General features: G+C 41.7%; 1 protein-coding gene across 8 annotated transcripts in view; it reads left to right on the forward strand.

The window, feature by feature from the left end:
• The window catches only part of rerea (arginine-glutamic acid dipeptide (RE) repeats a), a 128,136-nt gene that overhangs the window by 94,156 nt on the left and 20,969 nt on the right, over positions 1 to 13,011 (forward strand). For 6 of the 8 annotated variants that reach the window (XM_044037195.1, XM_044037196.1, XM_044037197.1 and 3 more), the window contains 4 exons: positions 5,626 to 5,674; positions 6,368 to 6,492; positions 7,085 to 7,184; positions 7,831 to 7,929. In XM_044037195.1, coding sequence (XP_043893130.1) covers positions 5,626 to 5,674; positions 6,368 to 6,492; positions 7,085 to 7,184; positions 7,831 to 7,929 — 373 coding nt within the window. Of the gene's footprint in view, positions 1 to 2,750; positions 2,982 to 5,625; positions 5,675 to 6,367; positions 6,493 to 7,084; positions 7,185 to 7,830; positions 7,930 to 13,011 lie in introns of those variants that run through there. The other 2 variants (XM_044037203.1, XM_044037202.1) reach the window with 2 other exon arrangements.

The following is a 13,011-nucleotide window of genomic DNA, read 5'->3' on the forward strand; positions in this document are numbered from 1 at the left end:
TCAAGGGGGCAGGAGGTGGGGCGGGCAGAGGTTATTAGGGAAAGAACTTGATCCTGAGATAGAGGGGAGAAAGAGGATAGAGAAGGAGCTGAATGTGTGGTTGGTGGAGTGGTGAGAACAGGAGGTGGGGTTGAGAAAGAAGAGCGAATGTCATCTACCTTTTTTGTGAAGTAGTTGACAAAGTGAATTGGTAGAAGGGAGGAAGGAGGAGGGGGGGTGGGGGGATCAAGGAGGTTAGAGAAGATAGAGAAAAGTTTTTTGGGGTTAGAGAAAGAGGATTGAATTTTAGTCTGATAGAAAGATTGTTTGGCTGCAGAGATAGAGGCAGTGAAGGTGGAGAGGAGAGAGTGATAGGAAAGCAGGTCATCAGGGTGTTTTGATTTCCTCCATTTTCTTTCTGCTGCCCGTATCGTGGCTCTCTCAGCACGCACTGAGTCCGACAACCACGGGGCTGGGGAGGACTTACGAACCCGCCGGGAAGTAAGAGGACAGAGAGAGTCAAGAGAGGAGGACAGAGTAGAGAGGAAGGTGTCTGTGGCAGAGTTGGGATGCATGAGGGAGAAGGAGTCAGCTGAAGGAAGTGCTGATAGAACAGTTGAGGAGAGAGAGGAGGGAGAGAGAGAGCGAATGTTGCGACGGACAAGTGCAATATCTGATGAGATGAGATCATCCGATTGGGAGAGTGGGAGAGAGTAGGAAATGAAGAAATGATCAGAGACATGAAGTGGGGTTACCTTGAGGTCGGAGGTGGAGCAGTTTCTGGTGATGTGACAATTATTTTCTCAACTAACGTTCTCTCCATTTTTTGGCCTGAATATTGAGAAACTTGTACAATTGAGAAAATTGTAAATTTCTGATGGTGTCCACAGGGAGTATTATGATTTTCTGAGCATCATAGAAATTATTTATTTATTATACCTATTAGCTGAGGCTTTACAGTATCCTGATCTCATTTACATAATGAAGAGACCAGATGCTGTATTGATTATAGCTGCAGCAGTTAATAGATGTATTGGTGATTAATCAATCTTCGCTAATTAATTAATCATGTTTTGTTTTTTATAAATTTATATTATTTTGTTTTTTGTTTTTATTTAAATAATTTTGGGTTTTTTTTGTGGACAAAACAAGACATTTGAAAACGGCAGCATTTTAATTTGGTTTAGGAAACACTGACCCACATTACTAGTTGAATTAGTTGAATAATCTTTAATCAAAATAAGAGCCAAAGTTTTGAATATAAAAACCACAAAATACATTCTTAATAACCCTGAATATTGTCCATGTATTGTCTTAAATCATATTTTTGTTGTGATATTTGCTCTTCACAGTATCACCCAACAGTAGCAGAATGCTATTCAAGTTAATGGAACAGTTTTTCAGCATGGGAAAGTATTTTTCTCCTCTGCTTTTGTTGACTTTTTGGCACAGCAGTTTGTCTAATGATGCTCTCAGCTCATTATTGCTGAATCGGTCTTCTCAGTGCACCAAGAAAGGTCCTAATGTTGTATAATTACGGGGAATGAGCCCAGGAACCCTCCCGTGGTTTTGTAATTGTTTGAGCATTTGTTGATATTCGTCAAATTATATGTCAGCTTTTAATCACCGATCTCTTGAGTTAAATTAAGATCAGAATGGAGGAAAAGCTTCATGGAGCTCGTCACTTTGAAGTCATTAGTGTAATTAGTTCGATAAGTTATTTTGACTTGTCACAGTAGGAAAAGTATAGTTGTGGATAATAAAATGAATCGCACTTATTTAGCTGCTTCAGTTTCAGGACCATGGTGTTGTGGATGATAGTTCACTGTTGAGTAACACAACTAGCAGTCATTTTTTATCCTGCTATGACAAAGTCCGAACATCTCCTCAGGAAAACACATGCTGTAGTAAATTATGTACTACAGTGGTTTTATTACTACACAGCTGCAGATGATATTGACCAATTGACCCATAACCCGTCATCTACAAGTGCAACCCTTTCCTTTCATGGCACAAAGAAAGAAGTTTAAGAGCCATTTGCAATTAATAGTCTTCTATCTTTGGACACACGTGGACACACATATATTGATTTGTTTGTGTGTGAAATGTTTTTCTGAAAAGAGGGGGCAAGAAGGAATTAGTGTAAAGTTTGATACTTGTTTCACTAATCTGCAGCACTACCCCTGGATGTTAGCAAAGTGGATCAGTAAAATGTGACCAAAATGAAATGGTACTTTACCTGTGATGTTGGACTGTTGGAAATCTGGATTGTTGTGGATTTAAAGAGTGTTGGAAACATTTTGGCTAATATAAATACACAACTTAACAAAATATGTAACATTTTTAATATTATAAATCTTGTGTATCAGGTTGTTTTTCATCATTTTGAAAGCCACCTGATCCCGGTGTCAGGACTGAGTGATGTAGATGCTCAGGGAAAATTCTTTTTTATTATCCACTGTTGGAGTCTCACGTGTTGCAGTGACAGCTGCCCATGTTATTGGCAGTGAGGGTTGCCAGTTGGAAACCCCCCTCTTCAGGGCCCCGCGGAGTCTCAGTCAGTCGTCCCCTCCCACCCTTCCTTCATCCTCTGATCGCTTGGTATTCAGCGCGTGCTGTCTGCAGCCTTGCAATTTCACTCATGTTTATTATGGCGCAGACATATGAGGAGAGATGAATTCCGTGTCCTGCACGCGTGTCTGTCTGTCTGCCTCTGCGCGCGCGTGTCTGAGTGAGTGCGCGCGCTCTCGTGCGAGGTCGTAGCACATGCTCAGTAGTGTCCGCAGAGAAGCGAGCCGAGCTCGCGACGCCGTACGTGCAGGCTGAGGTCACAGCACAAGCTCAGTGAACACCTCCGGAGCGAATGCCTGGTTCTCCATTTTGAGCACCTAGAAATAGGTGGGAGAGGGGAGTTGATTCCAACGAGAAGTGCACACTCACAGTGTCACCAGACAACCTTAGGTCTCGATGTCAGACATGGACGATTTGTTCAGTCCCCGGAGGTAGGTCCGCCATCATATTCTGCTGCTTTCTTCTGCCGTTACCAGTTGCTGCGCGAGTGTCTGCTCGTCTCATGTTCTCATTCCTGCTGCCCGACAAATGTGCGTGATGTTCGCGAGCCGTCTGCATCGCTGTCACGGTGACGAGCGAGTGTGTTTGTTTGGAGCGGCTGCGTGTATGCGCTGGTGTGCACTTTGTGTCTGCAGACGGACAGACTTGTCACTGCAGCTCGCTGTTTGCGCCATCACACAGGCAAATCCCATCGCATCATTGTGCCGCAATCACAGTCCCGACACATGCAAAGTGTTTGCCGTACACCCGCGCGTGTAAAGCTGATAAATGCTTACACACCGTGGTCACACCGTGGACACAGGACGATGATAGGAGCTCCATTTTGCAGCCCGTGTTTACAGTACAGTCAGGATGACATGGCGCATGTTGCTCTGCTGTCGCTGCACACAAAGCTCAGTCGGCTCTGCAGCCAGATGTCGCGTGCACACGCTGTTTGTTGTGCTACTTTAATAACATGAAGTTGGGTCTGTTTTTGCTGTGCTGCAATTATGTCAGTGTGCCACGGGCTCGCTCTGTGATTGGCTGAAATTGATGGAGGGGGTGGGGTTATCCTTGATTACACACACATACACGTTCTCTCTCCCACACACGCTCACACAGAGTTGACTAGACAGATTATCACGTCGTTGTTTCGGTTTAATAAGTAAGCCTGTAATTGCTTGTACAAGATTGTGTGCTAATGTAGAGTTTGGTCTGAATTTGTTTTGTTTTGCGTTGTTTGTTGTGTAAGGCAGCAGGCTTTGACGAGCTTATTACACATGATGAGAAACAGTATGACTTGGCACAGTGTTATAATGCATACTTTGAGTGTAATAACTCTGATAATGCCTTTCATATCCGTATTAATACTCTAAAATACAAGCTGCTGAGTCTTTTGTAGGTTGTAAGTATACATCTAAATAATATAAATGTTATGTTATATAAATTCAACTGGGAAATGTTTATTTCAGCAGCAGAGTATCACGCTTGTAAAAAATAATAACAATAATAATAATATAATATGGATATATATTAGATTGCCTCTGTTCATGTTTGCCTGCAGCCTTTCTAGAAACTACTAAGTCTCTCAATACCACCGTGCATTTGTATTCTGACTCCCCTCAACTGTCTGCTCTCAGGATTTGCCTGAATAAAACACACCTGTCTTCAGACACGCTGTTCGTATTCTGGTGCATGGGTTCTCATTTGTCATCCTTACAGTGTCCTGCCAGACACACAGCAGACCTGGCCACCTTCATATTGTCAGGAACACATTTGTAGAACTTTCTTTATTATGATGTGCAGTCCTGCGGGGGAGAAAAAATTAATATGTCAATAATAGGTTGTGACTTAGTTACTTAGTTGTATGCTTCATTCAAGTCTAATTTATTTCTAAGGAAATAGTTTATTAGTTATTATTCACTTGTAAAAAAAAAAATTATTTCACCACATTCCCTCAAATAATACAAAAGGGGCTGAAGTCATTACAATACCGTAAAATTTAAATCTGAAGCACTGATGACGCAGGAAGCATCCACATATATCTTTATTATCATTATTTATTGCCTGGAGGTCTCGCAGTCAGCCAAGTTCTGATCGCTTTGAATTTAGTTTCTCTTATCTGTTGAGAATGTTTGCAATAAAATCAAAGTATTTCAACATGTTCTGGAGCAGCAGCGTCTCCTGGCAGACCTAGGGTCATTCACTGCAGATGAAATCCAGTCATTGGTCTGTACTGGTATCGTCTGTTCCAGTGCTTCTTTCAGCCATAGTTCATAATGGTATGAATTACCCTTTCTAATCACTTTACCCTGTCAGAGAGGAGGTGGATGTTTGTTAAGAATGGCGAAAGGTGATTTAACTCAAATGTATGCCCGTCATCGAGCTTTGTGCTTGTTGGACTATAAAGAGACCAGAGGGCTGCGGCCTCTTAGGTTTCCACCAGGTCTGCATGATGGAGTGTGAGCTTCTCTGGGTGCAAATCACGTTGACAGATTCTGGGCCGCCCCACACTTGGCTGTATGAAAATCGGCGCTGTTACCTAGGCAACAGAGGGAAAGGCTTTTCAAAAGGAACATCTTGTCATTTTCTTTAATCCACTGCAGCTGGAGATTCAGAACACTATTATTAAATTGCAGTTGCTATGGCTACCAAAATTTGTACCGGCAGCCGTTTCAGAGGCTCTCGCCTTGCATATCCAGAGCCAGCTCCCCCCCGTTCCTCCTCCCCCTTTTGGGGGATTCTGTTTTATTGCTGTATTCGCAATATTAATGTGCTCCTCTCAGCTCGCTATGCAGGAACAGACACCCAGGAATATTTATTCTGAAATATTTATTTTATTTTAAAATAAAATACTATTTTGGCATCTTAAATTATAATTCTTGTCCCTTCTGAATGTGCAGTGTTTTTGTCCCATTCATGAATTTTCTTTCCTTTTGTTCTCCTCACAGTTATGATACCCAGTTGTGACTTAGTTTTTATGCAGTTGTTTAGGTGATTCAACAGGCCCAGTGCAGGCAGATCTCTTTTAGTTAGCTTTGAAATGTGGCCAAGAAAGTATTCTGTTTCAATCTGCTGTCTATTGTCTCTTCACAGGCGACTAAACAGCACACAAGGGGAAATCCGAGTGGGACCCAGTCACCAAGTAAGTCACTGAATGACACACGAATCATCCTGCAGCTGACGTGATACAAAATTTGAGGATTTCAGTGTCACACAATTGAACTTAAATATTATAACTGTTTTATTACCATCTTGGATGCGATTGTAATCATGCCGTTTCTCGTCATTTAATATAAATACAAACAAGATGTATACTGGTATTTCATGTCTTTATTTCAGCTTTCTCACACAAAATGGCTGCCAATAATTGCCTGATTTTCACTGCAATGTTTTTGCAGAATGAAGACATATTTAATCTCAATCCATTCCAAACAAACAATTAAAAAAGGAACAGTATTTTCTTTATTTATGACACTTTTTTTTTTTTTAGTAACAACTGTTTAATCAACACACTTCAACACAATAAACTCAACATATGGCCTCGAATTTCACTTGTGTTTTTTTCATGATAATGTACTTGGTAATATCGCATTACTCATTAATGGTCCTTGTCAGTCAGTCAGATTAGTGTGAAGGACAGAAAGTCATATGAGTGTAGTCTTGTGTTGTGTTAAGGTATTGAATCACTGTGACTGTAACTTGTCCCCATTCCCTGCTGCCAACACTCAACCACAGTGAAACGTTGATGACATGTGGTTGAAAGCTGATGTTTTCTTCACGCTTGCGTGCTATTTAGAGTGTGACACCACATGTCTTTTTCCCCGACCCTAATCAGGCCAAGCTCCCAGAGCTGCAGCCTTTCCCCTCTCCCGGTGGCCAAGCTGTGACCGAGAATGAGGAGCTGGTGTGGATGCCTGGTGTCAACGACTGCGACCTTCTCATGTACCTCAGAGCCGCAAGGTAAGGTCGGAGAAACCTAGGAATTCAGACTTTTCAAACAGGGCAAGGTCTAACCTGGTTGGAAGGTATCACAACTTAGGTTAAATATAGATAGATAACTAAATATACAACCCTTAAACGACCCCTTCTCTTTAGCCTGGTGTCAGACTTCTGCTGTGGCAATTCTCTTCCTAAAAAATATAAAAGTATTGAACTCTTGACAGTGAGAACAATAATTGATATTCACATTTATAATCAGGCATATGCCCAGATGAATTTCACATTCTATATAAATATATATAGACAGATTATTAGACAGAAAAATAAGATAAATGGAAATGATATACAACAACCAAGAAAGAAAAAAGCTTAGTATGCCTACCCTTTACATCCAAATAGAAGAATTAGTAGGCAAGGAGTTAAATCTTTCCACAAAAACTAAATGTACATTTGCATTTACAACATTTATTTATTTTTTAATATATTCAATTCACTGAATTGACAGAAACGTGCTAAATCATGACCATCTGATATTGCCACGTTACACAACTGTACTGTAACCAGTTGTCAGTGGTCTTTTTTAATGTTGATTTCCTCTACATTGTGTTCACAGGAGCATGGCTGCCTTTGCAGGGATGTGTGATGGAGGCTCGACAGAAGACGGGTGTCTAGCAGCCTCTCGAGATGACACTACATTAAACGCACTTAACACTGTGAGTAGCCATGCAGGGGAACACAAAGACATTTCTAGTTATTACCATGTTACAGGTGTTTTGTCCTCCACTCAGCTAAAAGGCACATGTGCAGTGTTGGTCAATGTTCGGGTCCCTGAGCCAGAAGTACACCCCCGCCCCCTGCAGTCAACCCAGGCTCAGAGGCTGACAACACATTAGATGTAATGAGAGATTTGTTCACCACACTGACAATGAATGCAGGGGAATCAAGCACAAGGAAGAGATTAGAATCATCACAAACAGGGCATTTATATGCCGACTCTATAAACTGGAGAATTAACATAGCGGGCAGGTCATTGTCTCTTGACCTTCCTCTCCATTTGCAATTCCAATGAGCAGTGCTTGTTTATTCTCAGAGGAAGAGCTTCAGCGGTGCCTGTGTCACCCAATTGAATGCGACACAGAGCTGCACAGCAAATGCCTTTGTCACTGTGTTCTATATTTCCTGGCTGGTCCTTAAAGCTTTGTGCAGCATTTCCTCTGATGCTCTGAATTAGGTTGAGATTTCCAGTAAAAACAAAATTTGTTTTGTATTACTTATCAATACAATGAGAAAATACACATCCTACTCTAAGAAAATATGATTACATTTGTATTATTCATTCATTTATTTAATTGTCCACAGCTTCACGAGAGCAGCTATGACGCAGGAAAGGCTCTCCAGCGCCTGGTGAAGAAGCCGGTACCCAAGCTGATAGAGAAATGCTGGTCAGAGGATGAAGTGGTAGGAGAACCTTCCATTTTTGGATTTTACAGTACATTATAGATATGGTGCTTGATAAATGATTGAAAGCTTATTATTGTAAATGTTGCAATTTCTTGTTGATATGTCTGTCAGAGCTGGTTTTGTGTCTTTAGGGGGAGCTGTTGAGAGGAAGTTAAAACAGAGCACTTGGCCCAGTCTCACGAGACATTAGTGAAAACTCGTCAGTTTCCAGCTCCTCCAAAGCTGAAGAGCAGCTGCATCCTGTTTATGACCCACAGAATAAATCTTAAGCATGGAAGTCTGGAAAGGGGAAAGATTGAGGGTTGGTAATGTTAGCCTCCATTTGAATTTAGATGTGATTTTCACCGCAGCTGCTGAAGAGCTGGAATCAGAAAATGGCAGCCCCTCTCCTTGATCAAACAGGGAGGGTAACAGGGGAATGAAAGTGGTGGATAAAACCGTGTCAAAATGGCTGAGTGCTGCGGCTTTGGCCTTGATGCTTTATGACACAGTGGACTACATATTTGTGAATCCACTCCCTTTTAAAGATAACACCACTAACTGATCTGAGGGTAGATCTAAGAAAAACACAAGGCGTCCCACCACTGAAATTGCTTTGGTTAGTTTTCCCTCCTCCCAGATGAATCATCCCTTTTTCCACTTTGATATTGTTTTGTAATGCTGGAGCTTGGCAGTCTTTTCTTGAGCTTTGAATGCAGCAGCTAAGATCCAGTGCAAGTGAATGGGTGTATTTATCTTGTAATTGAACATGATAGGTACTTTTGAATAAAGCCAGAGCCCACAGCAAGGACCACAGTGAATCACAACAAATTAAGTCAGCCTTCCCTTTGTTAGGGCTAGTTATGCTTTTGCTTGTATCGGATGTTGGGCTCAGGCATGTTGATGGAAAGCTTTATTACCACAGTTTACCACAGCAGGTCAACCACAGACCACTTGTCAAAGAAACAATGCATTGCAGAATCTGAAAATAACTTGTTTTTTAAACAATTATGTGATCACTTAAGTGATTCAGTTTTCCATTTTTTTTTAATCTACATTTTGCCTCCTAGTGTAAATTATCTGTAATGATGGATCCTGATATATTCTTAGTAGTAGGGCTGACATATACTGTCTCATAAATTAACAAGCTGTGTATGAGTTTAACTCATACAGCATGTGTATGTAAAGCTCAAGCATGTCGTGAATAAACCTTGTGTAATTGACCTTATTTACAGCAGATATTTTTCAACATAAACAGTAGAACAAACACAGGTTTTACCAATAACATTAATAAGGTTTCCTCTCCAGGTTTAAGAGATCCAGGGTTGTGCTATTGTTCAAGTGTAAGGGAAGGTCACCTGAAATACTTTAGTACTTTTAAGTTATTTCAAATCAACATACACATTTATGTACTATATATATATCGATAAGTAGTTTTTATTAAAGTAACTATACCCGTGCCTATACATCAACCATAGAAAAAAAATCCTCATCACTTGACCTTTTGCCAGCCATTTTGATCTTGTCTGGCTTTCGTATTACTTAATTACTACACTACACTTGCAAAATGATATATTAAATCATCACTAACAATTAAACCATATAGTCTTTATCATTATATTACAACAGTAAAACAACATTGCTAACCAATTCATTTCAACTGAAAGATGATTTATAATATTGGAAAGTGTGCTTGGAGTTAGCCCATTTCCTTTACTCTGGGTCAAGTTGACTTCATTCACACAGGAGCCACTTCAATGCACACTGTTGGTCATGTGCTGTGTCTGTGTGTCTGTGTGTCTGTGGGTGGAGGCGGTCAGCGGGCGCATCTGTGCTCCACCTGCCCCTCAGTGTCCACAGCCTGGAGAAGCAACATCTTGACTCTGGCCAGCCAAGGACACAGCTCCCAGTGATTTGATCACCACTTGTGCCTTTTCAGTCCTGCAGCCTTGAGGGATGGGTGTGAGTGTGGCATCAACCTTGACACACTCATGGAAACAGCCCTGCTGCTCTTCATTTATTTATCACCCCATACTTGGCCTTGCCTCTTCTTTCCTTCTCCCATCCCACTGCCCCTACCCCCCAGGACTTGCTTCATTATTCCTGCCTGCTCTTTTTATCAACCCAACCCTACTTTCTTTTAGAGATGTGAATAAAAGTGACAGTGGAGGCCACCGAGATGACACTGAAATCAGACTGTCGGTAGGGTTACATGCCACCCTCATCTCATCTGCCCCCTTTGACTGTTCTTGCATCCCCACGCTCACCCACACGCCCTCAAAGAAAGATGAGACCATTGCAAGTCATCATTTGTGAGCTGTTTCATTACAGCTGTGGAGGAACTGATGCTATTGTAAAGCAGTTTGTTTGTTACATTTTTATTGTCCTCTGGCAGACTCACAAATTTATTTTGCCTCAGAAAATTTGTGATACTCAATCCCCGATCAATCTTTCACTGAGATTATTGGTTCAGCTTTAACAAAAAAAATCCATCACCTTGATGCAAGCACCACTCAGACTGTTTCATCCATCATTGAGGTGATGACTACAGGGAGTACCAAAGCAAATCATTTTAGAATAAAGATTTCACAGATGTGTCAGCAGACTGTTGGCAGTTGAGAAAGGATTAAAACTCTAAGAAAAGAGAAAGTATTGTCTTGGGATTGGAAAACCATCCAAGATATACAGTTTTCCATTTTCTCTCAAGTCTAATCTGAGACGATATGTCTCACTCTGCATGCGTTTTATCGGAAGCCAAAATCGATCCTTACTACTACACACGGAACTCCCTTTGTATTTGCAATCGTTGACTGAAAAAAATTAACTCTTTTAACCCTGGAATAGATGACATTTAAAGTGTCAAACACACAGTTGCTGCCTTCAAATAGATTTCCTCTGATGCAGTCTTGTGAAGGACCAATAATTCTACTGTTTGAATAACTGCTTGAAGCACAAAACCACAGTAAGCTGACAGGATGTGATTATCAACAGTGGGAACGACTTCTGCTTTTCAAATCAGATCAATCTTGTTATAGCTTGTCTCTAGATGAGCAGATTTGGTGGCTGAATCTTTCAGTTGTGACTCCGAAACTGTAGAATCCTTCTTGTTTTGTTAATAGCATTATCATTTATTAACTAGAAGGCTGTCCTTTTTGTGTTGTTAATTCTTTACACTGCCTTTAATTGGACATTTTTGGTTAAATTTTAAGTTATGAAATGTTAAATCTAGGTATCACAAAGGCCATTTTGTTCCTCCTTTGTGACTATCCAGTTTAGATTGATCATAAACCAGTACTTCACAGTAAGGATCACGTTATATAAAGAGAGATTTTTTTTCAGCCTTGCTGAAGCCCCTGTGAAGGATTTTTACACTGCCAAACGTGATATAATGAAATTGTCTCTGTGCATGGAGCTGCTGTCATTCCTGAGTGTAAATAAGAGCTGCTAATAATGTATTGGCCAACAGGAGGTGCCATATAAACAATCAGTAGCAGTAGCAGCAGTTGAGCTGTGTGTCGCCATGTCAGACACAGAGGCTGATCTATGACTGCTGTGGAGCGGGAGGTCTATTCCTCAGCCAGCTGCACTATGCTGCGGCTTATCTCCGACTGTGTCTTCAGCTGATGGATGACTAGAGCAAGACGACGACAGAACTGTGATGAGAGGGAGGGGAAGAAGGAAGAGGGCGTAAAGGAGAGAGTAGCAGCCCCCCCAGTGGTAGAACGCCAACCTACCAACCATGCAAAAGCACCACGGATGTATAAAATGAGACGTGTCGCCCCACATCAACTGCTGCAGGCTGTCGATAATTTTAAAGTAAATTGAGATGTTTTATTGAAGAGGGAGAGGGAGATGTGTCTGCTCCTCTGATGTTTTTGTGCTCAGCAGTGCAGTTTATCACCCTTATGGTGCTTTGCCTGCAATTCTTTTTAGACTGGTTTAGTCACTTAATAGCAGGCAGGATGGGTGTGTGCTGGAATTTCCTGTCACCTTTTGTGTCCTTATAAGCCAAAGGAAGCAGATGATGTTACTCCACTTGTCAAAGCTTGCTAGAATATCTATAGGTTTATTAGGGAGCAAGACACCTTTTTCTTTTTTGGCTTTTAAAGTTAAGTTTAACTAAAGAGAATATTTTACGGTTTTGTTTAGTGTGTTTTTTTAAAACGCAATGTAGAAAGATTTTTTTCAGCAAATCAAAACTTAGATTTATCTTTATCTAACGGTGTTAGTGCAAAGAGGATGTGGCGAGTGTTAGCATCTGTCTGTCCCTCTTCAGGCGTGTTGTGATTTCCTCTGTGCTCACTGTGGCCAAACTTGAGCACGAGTTGCTCATTCACATGAGACACAGCAGTTTTCACTTCAGTTTTGGCCATCGGAGCGATTGTCCTTGGGCCTCTGGGGTTACACACAGCAGGCTCGGAAAGGTCAGCTTTTAAAGACAAGTCAAATGTAATGACTCCATATTGAGTGAAAGTGGCATTGTTTGCTGTTGGGGCAGCCCTATGTTGGTGTCGTCATGGAATGACATTTAGCAGGAATTATGTTCCATGTGTGAGGCTGTACTCGGTTTGTCATCATGACACCATCTTTGTGCATATTACTGCATTATCTTAACCAGTTTTACAACTCCCGACAAACAACTCTGAAGCAGGAGGTGCGCTCACACAACAAAGCCCTATTGAGTATTTTTTTCTCATTCTCCGTCTCCTTTTATGTCTCCTCTCCAGCCTCACAATAGTCCACTGTTTGACTATGAGGGGAAACTTGGGGAGGGTGAAAAGTGCCAGCTCTCAACTCTGAGAGAGAAGCCTGTTGTTTCTGCACAGCGGATGGCCATTTGGTAGAACTTCTTGCTCTCTCAGCCCCTCCTCCATCGCTGTGTTGCCTAGCAACGGAGGGCTGGAGCAATCGGAGCAGGGGCAGAGCGATTCAGGGAGCAGATTGGCGGATGATTTATTAGCTGGGCTGGAGAGCAGTGAGCCCAGGCAGCTGAAATGGAGCCTTAAACTGGAGCCGACATGTAGAGAAGGGAGGAGGGAGCCAGCGAGAGAAAGAAAACAGAGGGGAGGAGGAAAGTGGGGAGAGGAGAGGGGGAGCATG

This window comes from Solea senegalensis, linkage group LG11 (genome assembly GCF_019176455.1).
Source record: "Solea senegalensis isolate Sse05_10M linkage group LG11, IFAPA_SoseM_1, whole genome shotgun sequence".
Taxonomy (NCBI): domain Eukaryota; kingdom Metazoa; phylum Chordata; class Actinopteri; order Pleuronectiformes; family Soleidae; genus Solea; species Solea senegalensis.